Source organism: Pundamilia nyererei, unplaced genomic scaffold (genome assembly GCF_000239375.1).
Source record: "Pundamilia nyererei isolate P.nyererei 1_Seehausen unplaced genomic scaffold, PunNye1.0 scaffold00163, whole genome shotgun sequence".
Taxonomy (NCBI): domain Eukaryota; kingdom Metazoa; phylum Chordata; class Actinopteri; order Cichliformes; family Cichlidae; genus Pundamilia; species Pundamilia nyererei.
Genome location: NW_005187564.1, coordinates 611,032 through 628,304, shown reverse-complemented (window position 1 = coordinate 628,304; position 17,273 = coordinate 611,032). Strand labels below are relative to the sequence as shown.

Sequence of the window (17,273 nt, the reverse complement as noted above, 5' to 3'; positions counted from 1 at the left end):
TATATATATATATTTGTTATTATGGATACAGTTGAAATGAAAACGACAAATCAAGCAACTTACTCCCTGACAATTTGTCAAATAACAGCAGAAACGGCCACTAAATTCTGTTTCTTACCACAGGGCAGTTGCTCCAAGGTCCCCAGGGCGCCATGACACAGTCATTGGGGCATGCCAGATAGCAGACCTGGGCTCTCGGTGGCATTTCCTCTTGATCACACAGACTATCCTCCACAGTGCTGTCTTCCCCATTCCCCGTTGTTCCTTTCTTTACACACCTATGAGCGCAGCAGATGCAGCTGTGTAATAAGTCTCTAGGGCCCCAGAAGCACAACTTTTTTTTTGAGTTTTAAAACCCATTTCTGAGTTTATGACTCACACTAGATTACATGTTTATATGTTTTTTGGGTCAGGTAAAATTCTCAAGGTAGTTTGTTTTCACTCGAAATATAACTACAGATTTTTCCTCGTTAAAACGGCTTAATTACATTTCAGGAAGAGTAACATATTGTTTGTCAAGATGATATGGAATTGTTGTCCTGCAGCAGAGAGAAAAGATTCCCAGCTGGATGGTTGGCTTCAGTCGGATCTCCTGCTTAAACAAGTCTTTACTAGTGTGAGGTCATTATTTGTATCTCTCAGAAGTGGGTGAATTCATGATAACTGATGAACCAGTGACTGTTACCTAGTTTTACTCGCATAGAAGTAATGATAATCTAACTTTTAAGTAATTTATTCAATAATGAACTCTAATAGCTCATCATTATCTGTTATTAGTAGTCTTTTTTCATTCTTTAAAGGAGTAACAGTTAATCATGTAATAGATCATTCCTGTTACCCTGGTCATTCATTTTACAGTAAGTACTGATATTTTTACATCATGATTGTACATTTATCTAATATGATAAATGTACAAACCTTAAACATTCAATAATTATAGGTAAGGGAATTTAGAACACTTACATACAAAGTACAAACAAAATTTTGCTGACTATTCTCAGAAGAAGAGACTGTACATAAGGTATTGTAAAAACTCTTCTTTTTGAGTGGTTGATTAGCGCAAATTAGTTTCTGTTACTCACACTGAACAAGTCCAGATCAGTTTCTTTGGACACAATAACACAATTGCCCAAATCAGTGTCTATTCTCTCCGACGATGCTTAATCCAACAGCAATGTCAATACTTCACTCTTTTTCTCTGTGGCTTTTTAAAGTAGCACTAAAAGGCAGTGCACAAAAATCTATCGACACTCATTAGGAAGCTGTGGATTGTTTTTGACTGTTTATTTTCCCTTGGCATTGCGAGTGCTGGGACCAGTGAGAGTGCCAGATTTAGGATCGTTGGCAGTCTTCTCTTTCCATTGTTGCAACGCTAGGTAAGCAGTCTTCTAAACCTAACCTACTCACTGACCTGATCTTGCGGCTTTGGACTCCCTCCCCACAGGCAGGCAGGTCGTCCACAGTGTTGATGGTACAAATGGACCAGGGCTCGGCCCTCCACTCGTATTGGCTGCATTCACTGTAGCATGGCAGAGCCTCATACACCTGTATGTACATACACACACATACACAGGAGGAAAAGGACACGTATAATAAACAATAGAAGGAAAGCAACTAAGCATGTGACCTGAAAAACTAGACATGCATACAAATTAACTCATACACACAGTGACCCCACCTGCCCTCCTCACACAAGCATGCTACAAAAGGAAGAGTTGGTTGTTACAATTATAGCAAAAATGTAGGAACACTTTTAGTTTTCACACCTAATGAGGTGTCTCTGTAGCAGAAACAGTATCTCACCTGGGTTTTCCTTTGGTAAAGATAGAAAAACACACCGCTTTGAGCTTTCAGGCTTAATTTCTTACATGTGGTAGCATTTACCTTCATGTTTTGTTTATTTTTACCATCAAGCACTTGTGTATTCTTGAGATGTTTTGAAGTCTGCGCCTGAGTTTTATGCCAGTCGATGTTCTTTATATTTTAGAGCATAAATGAGGCTTAAACATAATTAAAAGTTGACAAAATAATACAAATTGTGAGGACAGTCAGAGTAGCTAGAGAAAATGAAGGCTGTACTACAGAGAGGTGCTGAAAGACGTTTTATATACAGCTATAGATGAAAAGTCTTTTTTCCACACTAAAATAAACCTGCGCGTGAAATGGAGAGAACAGCATGGGGTGCGTAAAACGACAATGAGCATGGCAACGGGCCCTTCAGCTGATGATGTAATTGGCTCGCTTTTGAGGCTATTCACTTTTCTCCACTCAGCCACTGAATCTGGCATGTCTGTTGAACCAAGGGAGCAGCCAGCACAATGCTCCTGTAAACACATGTTTACTCTCAATCTATGTAACTGTCTGCCACAGTTAAAGGTGCACTCTTGAGGACAATTTGTGGAGAAAGCTATGACAAGCTGTAATGGGTGTCACCGTGGTGTGTGCGCTCGCGAGTGTGTGTGTGCTGAGATAGAGACAGGGAATGATTCTCGAGTATTCCCTCCCCTGCGGGCCACACAGATGCCTATTACACACGTCATCATCTCCCATCTGTCCCTGCAGATGCCCCTAGCTTGGTAAACTGGCAACTGTTCTTCTCACACATGCTCCGCTACTACTGCAGAAACACAGCACCAGCTGAAGGGCTAATTTTTATCACCCAAAGAGTGATTTTTAAGCCATTTTCCTCAATTGCTACACTATTTATTCATCACTGATCCCAAACTTTTCAACCCGGGCTGGAGCGTCTCAGTTCAGGTTCACACAGGGAGTAAATTGCAGTTTAAAGCAGGTGCAGCGCAACAAAGAATAGGAACAGCCTCGCCTTTTTAGAGCATATCGCTCATTCATATACATTCATACAGCGCTCTGTTCTTTACTTCCCCCCCCCACATGATTTCACACCAATGGCTAATTTAGAGTCAGTCAATAACTTTACATGTATGTCTTTGGACTGTGGGAAGATGCTATAGTACCAATAGGAAACCCACAGAGGAACAGAAAGAACATGTAAACTCCACACACACAGGCCCCAGATGACCGTGGGATTCAAACCAATCACTCTTGATATGAGGCTCCAATGCAAACCACTCCACCTTTCGAGTACAACTTTTGTCACACACACTTCATTACAGACGAAAGACAAACAGGCGGCTCTTTTATTCCTTTTAAAAGACTCCTAAAATCATTTTTTTAAAGATTAACAATACAATAATATCATCTGACTCAATTTCTTTTTAGAACACTTTAAAAAACTGTTCACGATATAATGAAGCCCTGACATCTTGGCAGTGTGAATTTCTCCAGTTAAAAAGCAGATGATGTATCCTCTAAATGCACTTCGGATAAATTACTTCTGTTCGTGTTGCACTCGCACCAATCAAACTATTGTTCTTTCTCTCGGCCGAAGGGCTAGAAAGGTCAGAAGTATATGTGACTTGGACAGATCCGGCATGCATTCTGTCTTCATTAGCTAAAGCAGAGTATACGTACAGAATGAATAGCACTGACCTGAGCCTGCGTGGATGTCCATATTAGCAGTGCATGACAAGCCAGAAGTTGGGGCAGGGGAGAGAAGAACAATGATATGATCATTAGTATAGATTTTGCCTGCAGTGACAGAAATGTATAGTTCTGCGTAAATTTGAAAAACTGCATTCTCCTCGGTTTTTCATTAATGAGGGTAAAGGATGATTAGGTACTTTATCATCTACAGTGAATCTAGGCGTCCCGGATAGTTTGCCAAACTGAATGACTAAAAATGCTGAGAGAGTTTTTAAAATGCTGCAGTTGGTTGTAACAGCTGTGCTCTGACCAGACCTGCAGCTGAAGGCAACTCCAAGGAATTAATTTGTCTGGAAATGGTGAGCGGGAAGTCCGCGTGAATAAGCATATGCTCAGAGAGGCTGTGTGCTCTGTATCTAAACAAGGTTACTGAATATAAAGTGTTATCTCACTGACAAGTTTCTGTTTGGGTAATTCTGAATGAGTTTAATTAAAACATTCGAATAAAATACACAGCTTTAGATTTAAACATATAGTATATTCATTCAAAATGAATATTAACTAGACTTGTAAGGCTTTTTTAAGCCAAATGATTCTTGAGATGGCAAATGTACCACTGCACAGTCATGGTACAAAGATTATATATTGTACCTTCTTCAGTTATATGGCTTTAAATATTAAAAACAAATAACAGAAGTTGGTTGATCAGACAAGGTCTTAAAATTTGGTAAAAGCAACCTTAAATGAAGAGCAACATATGTCGTATTACGCAGTGTCATTACTTATTAAACAAAAACTAAAATGCAATGTCTGAAAAACGATGTACACCCTTACTGCTTCCATTGGAAGAAGGTAAGAAGTAGTCAGATGTTGTTAATCAAATGCACTTGATTACTTGACAATCAGCCCACGCAAACACGTCTATATAAGCGGACATTTAGCACTTTGCTGGTCTGAAGCATTCAGGTGTGTGTTAACACCGTGCCGAGGAGGAAAGACATCAGCAATAATCTTAAAGAAGCATTTGCTGTTCTCAATTTGAGAACTGTTGTAAGGACATTTAAACAATTTCTCCATCCTCCCACAGTGGCAAAGACATCTCACAAGTAGAAAACATTCAAGACAGCTGCCAGACTTCCTAGGAGTGGATGTCCCACCAAGTCCACTTCAAGTCAGCATATGTGCCATAAAAGCAGAAATTGTGGCAATTTGCTGCCCTGGGGCATTCAGATGTGCCATAACACAATGCCACAATCTTTCCAGGAATCTCAAATTCACCGAAAGGTTAGACTGTGAAATGTTGAGAGGAACCGCAAAAAACCAAAGCGCTACATCTCAGACTGTAGAGGCCTCAGTCAGCATTAAATGTCCATGACAGTACAATTATAAAAAGACTGAAAAAGTAGGGCTTGTTTGTGAGTGTTGTCATGAGAAATCCTCTTTTCTCTAAAAAGAACAAGGCTTAGCTTTTCAAAGTTGCATCAGAACAAACCACAAGACTTCTGGAATAATGTCTTTAGCCATTATGCACACAGCATCGCAACATAAAACACCCCATACTAGCCGTCAAGCACAGTGGTGAAGGCGTGACATTTGGTCATGTTTTGCAGCCACAGAACCTGAGCACGTTGCGTTCATTGACCCAACCATGATCTCCTCTTATACCAAAGTATCCTATTCTACAGTCAAATGAGAGCTTATCTGTATGACAGCTAAGTCTTGGCTGGGTTATGTAACAGGACAGTGATCCCAAGCATACCATCAAATCCACAACAGAATGACTGAAAAACAAATTAATCAAGGTCTTGCAGTAGCTCAGTCAAAGTCCAGACCTCAACTTCATAGAAATGCTGTTGTGGAACCTTGAGCTATGCAAAAATGAAAGCCCACAAGCCTCAATGACCTGAAAGAAAGGTTTAAAGAAGAATGGGCCAAAATGTGAGAAATTGACAAAATCACAGAAAATGACTACATGCTATTGCTGCTAAAGGTTCTTCTAAAAGCTACTGCATCATAGGGTGCACTTAGATTGTTTTTCTTTTGGTAAATAAGTAAGGAAAAGATGGAAACTGTTGTGTGTTATTTTATACCTGAGGTGTTTTAGAAGCTCTTAAGGCTCAGAAGGGCTCTTTCCCCTCCGATTATCATATCACCATACGTAAAACCTTGGAATTGAAAAAGGTTTAATTTCTTTTGACTGTATATTCTTGTGCTGATAAATCCCCATTAATGCCAATGCAGCAAGTTTTTCCTTGTCATTTTGAATCATTCTTTCATTTATGCCTTTTTCCCACTTGAATTGCATCAGAATAAGTAAAAATATTTAGCAGTGAATATAAAGTCCCATATTTACAGAGGAAAAAACAATCTACTTGCAAGACATGGAAATAAAACTCCATGGCTTCGCTAGATGCTAATTTGTACATGGCTCCTGCCCAAAAAACAAATACACACATACCTACTGTACTCTAGAAGTTTACCCAGTGATGTGCAAGTGCACATAAAAAGACAACACACCTATACACAATCAGATAGATAAAAGACCAACACAAAAGGACTTGAAGCACCAGCAGGCCCTTCTGCAGGGATGGCATTTTATTGTAAACAGAGAGAAAATGGAGCACGAAGCCTTGATGCTGAGCAATCTATTCTATAAATCTCTTTCATAGTGTCACTGTGTGCCTCCAACTTCAAATAGACTCTGCAATTATTGTCAGTAGGCCCATGGATAAGCTAAAAAACAATGGCACCACTGAGAAACACAGTAGGATCTATTCTGGGGTGATGATGACCTCTAAAATACACTCATGAGATGATAACTTAAAATGTGCCAAAATACAGTATAATAGAGCCTTGCTTTTGAAGACGTCAATTTGGGATTTTTCAGAAGAGAAATACAACACTGCTGAATGAAAATACAAACAAACTGATTTAAGATGACAGAAGATGAAGCTGGGATAGGAAAAGAACAGAACCAGAGGTGGCAAAAGTACAGACTTCCTGTACTTAAGTAGAAGTACAGATACCTGGTTAAAAAATATTGCAGTAATAGTTGCAGTGCTGAAGCAAGTTTTTTACTCAAGTTAAAGGTGAAAAGTACAGGCTGTTAAATGTACTCAAAGAAAGTAAAATGTTACTCTTTGAAGTATGATTCTACTAACTATTTTTGTGCAAAGGCAACAGAACCTTGTGCTATTTAAATAACTAGTTTCTGTTGTCTACATTAACTCAACACCTAAACAGTAAAATGAGTCAGGAGATACCGGGGGATTCAGCAAGTGAGCTTCAGTAGGTTTTCTTATGTGATCTGCAGACTTGCTGCTCTTCGTGGATTTACACAACTGAATTCAACAAGATGTCAGTACTTTCACAAGCTATGGTGGCTGATGTTGATCCCCTAACATTGACACTATGCTGTTTATACTGGTTTTACACCAGACAGACTTATAACACTTTAATAAATTAATAGATAGATTAATAAACTGAATTCCAAATTTATACTGAGTCACAGGAATTCTGTGAATGTACTCTTTCAACACGCTATACTGTATAGCCATGTATAGTAGCCACAATAGAAGTGCATTATTTAAGCATTGTTTAAACCACTGTAGTTGTTTTATGTTGCGAGCATCACAAAAGCACATGGCCGACAGAGACCTGACCGTAGCTGCACTTAATTTTAACAGTTGGTCATTGACCATTGAGTTGGCTCTTATTATCCTCACCCTCTCTCTCTCTCTCTCTCTCTCTCTCTCTCTCTCTCATAACTGTCTTCCAATTAGTTTTCTTACTATCAAACACTTTCATGAACCAAAGCCTTTACAAGATTTACAGTCTGTCTAACATCCCCTTTGGACCCACTGCTGTGTTGGCTCTACTGCAGGGCAACGCCGTGACTTTCTGTAATTACACAAATTGATTGGCAATCATGCTTTGAAATAATCTCCTTTTCTCATTTATTTTGTAATCTATTACAAGAACCTAGCTCACCAAGACAGGAATACATTAGCAGAGACATTTTGCAAGTACTTAACCTTGCACCATAATAATAGATGTGGTCAAATATCTTTTTCCACATACAAGAGCCTCAGCATCCGCCCTTGTCTTTTGCAATTTATATCATTAGTGTATGTGAAGAAATTCTGTTTCAAATAAAAGAGTCCAACTGTAAACACTTCTGAAGCCATACAGTGAGCTAAAAAGGACAAGTTCACACTGACTGTGGTGTTTAACCTTATCTATAACTTCTGCATATTTACAAAACTAGGAATATATCTAAAAATTCACGTGATATGAGAATATGTGTATGTATATGGGAAATTTGACAAATAATTTGCAGACAGTAACAAAAACAGATGTGCATAAGCACCAGTCTCAGAGATCTCATGTGGGAGCAGTGGCCATTTTTTCAGGACTTGTGGTCTGGCCAGCTGATGTCAGAACAAAGACCCATCCCTGTTTTGTCTGGCGGTCGTGGCATACAAATTTTTAAAAAGAGGTTGGTCAGTGGTTTTGAGGTTTCATTCCATTAACTAACAAAGGAACTACAAAAAGAAAACAATTCATTATTTATTATTATCTTTTCTCTATAACTTGCTTTGGACATGACAGCGGTTCTACCATGAGCTTCTTGTTCACTGCTGCATTTCCATTGCTTATAACACAAAAAAACTTGCCACATAATTCCCATGCTCCGTTGTTGTGTACGCAGCTGAAATGCCATGGATGATTCCAGGATGTGTGAGGGTAGTGGCTGGCTTCTGAAAAACATGACCTTTCTGCAGTATTTCCCATAAATATTGTTATTTCCTTCTATGTGAACTTTTCTTCTTCCACTTTCACCCATTAGTCACAAAAATACTACATCAAATAACAGTGCAAGAAAATAATTTATCTCACTACTGGGCATATTCCTCACAGTTTTGAAATGTTTATTAGTGCAAAATGGCTTTAGGAAGCTCAAAGAAACACACTGGAGGTGTGACAATGTGACAGCAACACCCTGTGAAGCTAAAGTAAAAGAAACACCTGGAAGTGCAGTGCTTAGCACCGTCACTTCACAGCCTTTGCCTGGTTGTCGCTGGATACTAACAGTTGTTAGGTTATTTAATTGGTACAGCTAACCTTTTTTATAACCCCATTTCTGAAAAGGTGTGTAAATATTGTGTAAAATGAAAAAAAAAACCCATAATGCAATGGTCTACATATCTTATAGATTCAATAGAACATTTTAACATACCAATAGTTCAAACAAAATGTACCACTTGGGGGAAAAAAGATGCAGTATGTTGTCTGGCATTGTCTCGCAAGGTCTCGGATGTTCTGGGTATGAGCTCCCCAAACTGGCTTTTGAACCCAGCATTGATAATAAGCTGGTTGGGCCCACTTACCAATAACTTCCTGAGAACTCAGGAAAAAAGTATCTTTCAGATTAACTTTTTTTGTGATTTCTTTTTGGAGCCAAACAAGGTCACACAAACACATGAAATATCATTGGAAAGGCCACAGTCGTGGTGTGTTAAATAGGGGACTATTTAGCACATCAGGACTTAGTGGGGAAACTCAATTCAAAAGATATAGACCAAAAAGAAATGTCCATTAGAGCAGACATAAATGAATAGGCTCGGTCTCAGGAGGGTAGTCCGAAGGACATAGTGTCCATCCATGTTTTACAAAAAGAATTTCAAATTTTAATTTGTGTGACAACAACATTTAACTTTTCCTCAGTCCATTTTTAAGGCGCTTAGGCCATGGACGACAGCAACATTTCTCTATCATGCTCACATAATGCTCCTTTGTATGATAACACTTTCACCTGCATTTGTGGCACAGTGAACTTTTATTGACCTGTTGCAAATGAACCTAACTACTTACTACTAACTACTTCCTCTTTAGTTCCACTTACTTTCCCAGCCTTTTATTGCCCGTCCCAACTTTTTTGAGATGTGTTGCTGCAATCAAATTAAAAATGATTCTTTTTCTTCAGATTTTTCATGAATTGTATCAGTTAAAGAATTGATATAGGGGTTTATGAGATTTGCAAGTCATTGTATTTTTATTTTAATTTACATTTCACACAGTGTCCCAACTTTCAATTTGCTTTTGATCATCTGGTTGGCTAGAGACTTTCAAAGGGCTTTAAAATGTAGCCTGTTTGAGAATAATGGCAGCACTTCAAACTTTCTTAACAAATACGCAGGGTCTGGCTTACAGGGGGAGAATATCATTTACCCAAGCAATGCCCTTAGTTAATTACACCTTAATGGTCATCAGAAGCTCCATCAGAATATGACTACAAAAGTCTGTCTTTCTAATGAAGCCAATGATGAGTTCACCATCTGGCTGCAGCCAGGTAAGCACAAGATATCTAACATTAATCCTGCAGTTTGGGATCCATCCATTCCTTTGAGTTGCTATGGGCTGTGTTTGATTTTCAACAGAAGGATGAACGAGACTTGACTGAGGAAAATTAACTGTATACACTAATGATTCCAACAGAACGGGGTGTACCCATACACTGCATATAAAAATGAATGTAGGTTTTAGAGGTTTTAGAGTCACACTGTGAAACTTTGGTTCTCTTTAACCTTTTAAAAACATTCTTGATTTGCCTTTGATCTCAACCACTAGTTGGAAATTTTATTCAATACAGGGCATTCATTTTGTCAGCTGTAATCAAAAGGACAATACAGCAGGGTATGCTTTAGGCCAGAATAATTTGCGACTGATGGGTCACTACAATGTCATCATGCAGTGTGCCTCGGTTCATCATACATAGAATTAAAAAAAAAAGACAATAGCTTTCTGTAAATGCTCAACTCAAGCATGTTCTATTTTCATTTCATAGTCTATATTAAATCTTTGGTGCAAGAGAATCGCTGTGTGTGAATGATATAATATAATAATATTCTAAATAAACTTCATGCAGTGATAAGATGAAAATGAGTTAACACCACCATACTGGCAAGGATAGATGCACATAGTATATGCCACAATAATATAAACACTCTCAACAAATTATTTACAGAAGTATGGAAATTACCAACATGACACACTCATAACTATAACATAACACCTGTCACGGCGATGAAGAGAGTCCCTAAGAACATTTACGACAAAGCAGAACAGCTAGTAACATCAAAGCAGCAGCTATCAATTTATTCACAGAGCCCGAGAAGTAAAATGCCTGAAAGTACAAACAATCAAGTGCTTTTACGGTAAGCATAGCCGATGCTGTACTTGCCAAATCTCAAATTTGCACTTGAATAAGGTAAGCAAAGCAGCTTATATTACTGAATAATGTCGCAATAATTGTGTACTTTGGGCTTTATTTTTGCTGCACTGTGAATAGTCATTATTGAAGATTTTCGAAACAACAAGACAGGGGTGCCTCAGTTACGGTAGGTCATACAATCTGGCATACAAAGAGCTCTCAAAAGCACTTATAGGTCGACACAGTACATAGAAAATATTGCATATAATGGCTGATACAGTGTCTGTCACCACTGCACCCCTATTTACTCTGGGGAAGTACGACGGCCCACTTGTGTGTCTTCAGTACAAGCCAAGGTTCCTGCAAGATTTATCATATCAATATTGATTCATGGTACTTTTCACAACAGTACAAAGTGGTGACATATTACTGCCAAAAGCAGGTATAACCTTTGTTTTCAAAGTTCCGTGCACCGGATGAGCATATGCACACAGTCTGCACAAAAATAATTAAATATTTGCTTATGGCTTCAATTTGCCTTCTGCTCAGTACATTGTACCACTACATCTTACATGCTGTGTAAACTGTTTTGCTCATTATATTTGTTGTGCAACCTTATTTGATGTGCAAATGAAGACAGACTTGTTTTATAAAATAAAACAAAAATATGTTAGACTATAAGATATATAACATTTCCTATTCGTCATATTAAAAACATTTTTCGTTATGCGGTTATCCTGAAGCAAAGGACATGATGACTCACAGCTGCTGGCTGTCACAGTAACATGAAAGGCTTTCTGGCTTGAGAATTTTTCAGGGAAAAAAATGACATTCTGAGATGACTGAATCTGACCTGACAAACCCAGCTAAAATGGCTAAAGGCATTACGGGCAAGTTTTGGCTGCTTGTGGAAGATGTATATCCAACACTGCTCGCAGAGTTGTGCATTCCCAACGTCATATGAACATGATGTGGCTCTCTCATCTCTGGGATATATGAAAGCAACTGTCTGTCAGTGTAGTAACCCTCGTGGGTTCTGCTCCCTTCACACATCAGTATGCAACAACTGCCTCACGTTAAAAAGCTTGCATTTTTCTATTGGTTACTCCATAACTGTAAGATAAATAACAGTAATATATTATTATTAATTTTAAAACATAATTTATCAAAAAAATAAACGATGGATGGATAGATGGAATTCATATTAATTGTATTCAACTAGATGTGTATATATCTATAGCTAAAGACCACGTGTTGGTTTTATTCCTTAGGCAGAATCCTACAATTAGGTCCATAAAATTTGTGCTAAGAAATATAATTTTTTTATATTTTGCCTCAGCACACCACTGCAGTTAAGTTGAAGGAATTACAGCCATTTTTATACATAGGCCCTCATTTTCAAAGGCTCAAAAGTATCTTGACAATGAACTGAAATGACCAGGTTTAGGTGTGGGCAAATCGATAATCTGGTGCATTCTTAAAACAGGGAATGCACTGGCTAGCTTAACAACATCAAAAGGACTCCAGAAACATGGAATGCTAAAATGTATTGTTTCCAAGTCTTGTTTATAACTAAGAACACTCCAGAGGAAGTAGGTATATTATTATAAAAGTCTACAATGTAGATGCGATGGCAAAATGCAGACCACCGGTTACACTAAAGAATAGGAAGCCAGGCTTTTTCAGAAATTTTCTGCAACCCCAGAAAACATTGAAAAGTCCTGGAAAACAAAAACAATCTTTGAAAACTCTTTGGACAGATCAAAACAAGATAAACTTGTACCAGAATGATAGGAATGAGAATGTTTTCAGAAGAGAAGGAACACCTTATGAGCTGAAATATATTCCATCATCTGGCAAACATAGTGGAGACAGTATAAGCATGTGTGTGTCTGCTAGTGGAACTGGACCAGTAGTATTCTTGATAATGTGACTGCATAAAGAAGTAGCAGGGTGAATTCTTATGTGTACAAGGCTGTTCATTCAGATTCAGTGAATTGAAGGTTCTTTACAATGAAAATGGGTAACGACTCAAAAAACAAAACACAGCCAAACAACCCAACAGTTTCTAAAAGCAACGGTCAACATATTTAGCTAGCTTCAGCAGACAATGGGTGTTGGTAAGAATGTTAGATTCGATGTGTAGGTTGAACAGTATTTTATTTAGTCTGGCTAGTAGGAGAACAGCACACAATGCAGGCTCTAAGGTAGGTAAAACTCCCAGAACTCCGATTTCCCAGCAAACATATGCAGACTCAATTATTTTTTAAACTTGTTTATAACTTCAGTTTTGGCATAGAGACAGTAATAACGGTCACATGTTCATGAAGTGTGATTAGCTAATCCTCACAACTTTAACGGGACCGTGGTTTAGGTCGAATTGTATAATGCATGAACAACAGACACATCTTTTAATCATTTACTAAGTGAACGGAGTTAATTATCCTTTCAAAATAAGATTTAAAATCTGTAGAGAAAATCTGATAAACTAAAACACTTGAAGCCAATTACACCAAATGTATTAAAGATTTATCAACAAGAGCTAAGCCATGAGGGAAGACTAGATAAATATCAAAAACAAGTGCTGACAAGACTAGTAGAAATTTAATCCTGCAACAGCCAACAGCATCAAACATTTACATGTGTTACTGGAAAAACAGAGTGAGCTGGGGTATCATAAACAGCAGCACCATTAGAGCTTAGCTTGGCAGCAATACCAGCAGACACCATGACATTTCTCATCTGTAAATGTGTGGTTGAGATAAAAAACAAATTGTCAGTAAATTAAGGCCTATTTAAAACCGTGTGTCACCATTTTCATTTTCTTTTCTCTAAAGCAAGACACTGTTACCCAGTAGGATCAGCAGCCCCGTAGCTTACCGACAAATACATAAACACCCATGTGAACGGAGTCAAGAGATCAAGCAATGGCCAAGAAAGCACAGCATACCTTCTTTTGACTCTGTCAAAACAAAACAGAGAGTCTGGGAAATAACTGTTGACTGTTGTATTGTATATAGGATATGGTGGGTAAAATCTTAATCATTTACATCTACATATCATTTACATATACTTATAATTAAAATTCTGTCTAACCTTTTAAAAAAGTGGCATAGATTTTTAAAATAATTAAGGAATTTCTTTTGAGACTTTAAAACAACTGTGATGTTTGATGCATGCAACAAGCCCTATTCCCCTATCCTTCACACTGACATTCATACAGCACCTACTGCATACATACAAGGCTTTCTCTCTAATAGACACAGTCACCCACATGGATTGATGCATCGGTGCAGTCTGGTGACAGAATAAGCCCAAGATTGAACCACTGACAACTATTGAACTGTTTCCAATTCACTACAAAAACAACACTGTTTGTAAAAACTTATAAATTAAATATAATTATTCATTCTTATAGACGGGATAGATGAAGCATCATCATTTGAGAAATGGAAGGCAATTTTATTAATTTTACATCTTGCTTGTTGTTCACCAAAAAATTCTTAAAACAGCATCCACAGACAAACCGCTTAGCACACATAGTGCATGCAGTGTAGACCCCAAGGCCTTAACAGAATTAAGACATGTGTTATATGGAAAGCGAATATAGTACGTGATGTCTCAGCATTTGGTGGTAAACAGTTGGAGTTTTGATGAAATTCAGATATCTCTAGTAATTATAGATCCAATTTGTGTTTGCCTTGGAGCTCAGCTTTGACATCTGTGAGCTCTCAGTGGCTATCTCTCAGGGCATCTTGTGTTTAGCAGTATGCTACAAATAGTGGTACTCTTACATCAATGAGAAGGGGTTCATGATTTCATTAGAAAGGTTTTTGGGTGAATTTATAATTATGTTTAAAAATGTGGGATATACAGTGGTGTGAAAAAGTGTTTGCCCCCTTCCTGATTTCTTACTTTTTTTGTATGATTGTCACACTTAAATGTTTCAGATCACCAAACTAATGAAAATATTAGAAAAAGATCCCCAAAAGTTGATTCTGTTCATCTGGTTTTCAGTTTTCAGTGAGAGAAACATTTCGTCACTCATCCAAATGACTTCTGCAGTCTCAGTTGAATGCAGGTTTCCCCAACCTTATAAACAATTCTTTTGTACAATGACTGAAACTAGCATCACTGACAAGATCTTCAGTGGTGCCTTCCTGCAGAAGGCACAGAGTCAGCTGCTCAATGAACGGGTGAGACAACATTTTTTTTTACCATTGATGTGCTAAAATCAAAAGAGGCGCGGATCTGACAGAGACTTACAATGTTTCCAGATGAGAATACTCTTCAAAAGGTGTTTGACTTCACTAAGAAGGCTCGTCTAGCACAGCATGAAAGTCTAAGACCAGGCAACAAAAGAAGTTTGACCCACTTGTTGTGCGTTGGAAACACTAGCAAAATACGGAAATTCTAAGCGTCCAGACGAGAGAAGGATGCCGCACCGAGGATGTGGACAAGTGGGTAAAAAATTTGTCTGACAGACAACTCATCCAAGCAAAGAAAAACATCCTTGCAAAAGGGTTGCTGTGACACAGAGAAAAATCCCGCTAGTAGAACTGATCACAGCCACAGAAACTGCATTGCTGAGACAGGCTGAAACTTTCATCTGCAGCTGCTCTGCTTCCACATCTGCAATGTTGTTGTTTCGAATTGCTAAGCCCCCAGTCTATTTACACCTAGAGGCCAGTGCCCACTCCTTCATCTTTTGCCATCTTACAATGCTGTGATTGCAGCCATTCCCCAACTGTTTGGAATGGTACTCATGGCCATTGATCAATTGTCACTGATCAATGAGCTTTGATCAGTGGTTGTTGATCAATGGTCATGACAGTTTGCATATTAATGGCCACGTGTAAAAAAGGGATTGCTCCCTAAACCTAATAACTGGTCGGGCCACCCTTAACAGCAGCAAGCATTTGCAATAACTCTCAATGAGACTTTTACAGCACTGTGGAACAATTTGTTCCACTCATCTTTGCAGAATTGTTGTAATTCAGCCATATTGGAAGGTTCTCGATCGGATTCAGCTTAGGTCACTCCAAAGTCTCCATTTTGTTTCTTCTAAGCCATTCAGAGATAGACTCACTGGTGTGTTTTGGTCCTACTGCAGAACCCATCTGCCCTTCAGCTTGAGGTCACAATCAGATGGGCGGACATTCTCCTTCAGGACGTTTGGGTAGAAAGCAGAATTCATGTTTCCATTTACCACAGCAAGTCTTCCAGATTCTGACGCAGCAAAGCAGCCCCGGACCATCACACTACAAACACTTTAGTGTTTGTATGATGTTCCTTTTCTGAAATGCTGTGTTACTCATAACACCAGATGTAATGGGGCACGCTTATTCAGCTTTTGCTTCATCAGTCCACAGAGTATTTTCTCAAAAGTCTTTGGGATCATCAAGATGTTTTCTTTATGTTCCTTTTGCTCAGCAGTGGTTTTGGTCTTGAAGCTCTGCCATGCAGGCCATTTTTTGCCCAGTCTCTTTCTTATGTTGGAGTCATGAACACTGACCCTAACTGAGACAAGTGAGGTCTGCAGTTCTTTAGATGTTGTTCTGTTGTTCTGTGACCTTCTAAATACTGTAAGTCATTGATGCACTTTGGGAAAGTTAATCACTTTTCCTGGTTTCTCCATGTGTGGATAATGGCTCTCACCATTGTTCATTGGAGTCCCAATCCCCTAGGAATGGCTTTTTTAACCCTTTCCAGACTGATAGATGTCAATGACTTTGTTTCTCAGCTGTTTCTTTGGATTGTGGCATGTTGTGTTGCTTTTTGAGATTTTTTAACCTGCATCAGTTTTTCAGATAACTTCTATTTAACTGACTTCTTCATTCAGCAGGTCTGGCAGTAAGTAATCAGTCCTTGGTGTGGCAGTGAAACTGATGTCAGGTTTATAAAAATGTGGTCAATCACTGTTAATTCATGATTTAAAAACGTGGGGGTGATCACATTTTCACATAGGGCGATGTAGGTCAGCATTTTCTTTCCCCTTAATAAACACCATTTAGAATCTGCATTTTGTGCTTACCTGTTTTATCTTTGTCTAATATTTAAATTTGTTTGATGATCTGAAAGATTTAATTGTGACAAACAAACAAAGAAATAAGAAATCAGGAAAGGGGCAAACACTTTTTCACACCACTGTATATACCTGTACTCCACAATTAAAAATAAGGGTATATATGAGACACTTATCATGATGGGGAACCCATACTAACTGTAATGAAAATGAACCAATAAACATCATATGTATGCAACTTTAAAATCTCTCCTAATTTAAAGCTCCCCCTCTTGTTTCTCCTATTTTCATAGCTGACAATATGTCGAGGCTTCAAGATGGAACTTATTTCAAGAAAATGAGAAAGACAGCCATGTATTGCCAGTGGTGTCTTCACTTCAGTCTATGGCCAGGCACCCTTGACAGCAGTCACGTGTTTCCTGATGCAATGTTTAAAAAAAAATACTGTCAGTTTTGTATTTATAACTCCACATTCTCTGAGAGAAGTGACCAACACATAGTGTATTTCAAGGAGACATTTTATATATATAT

At 38.3% G+C, this 17,273-nt stretch overlaps 1 protein-coding gene across 1 annotated transcript in view; it reads right to left on the bottom strand.

Annotated features, from left to right (window-relative positions):
* The window catches only part of thsd7ba (thrombospondin, type I, domain containing 7Ba), a 189,621-nt gene that overhangs the window by 20,042 nt on the left and 152,306 nt on the right, over positions 1–17,273 (bottom strand). The window contains exons 17-19 of the mRNA XM_005745722.2: positions 3,511–3,516; positions 1,412–1,545; positions 119–278 (exon numbers count right to left, since the gene is read on the bottom strand). Coding sequence (XP_005745779.1) covers positions 119–278; positions 1,412–1,545; positions 3,511–3,516 — 300 coding nt within the window. The remainder of the gene's footprint in view (positions 1–118; positions 279–1,411; positions 1,546–3,510; positions 3,517–17,273) is intronic.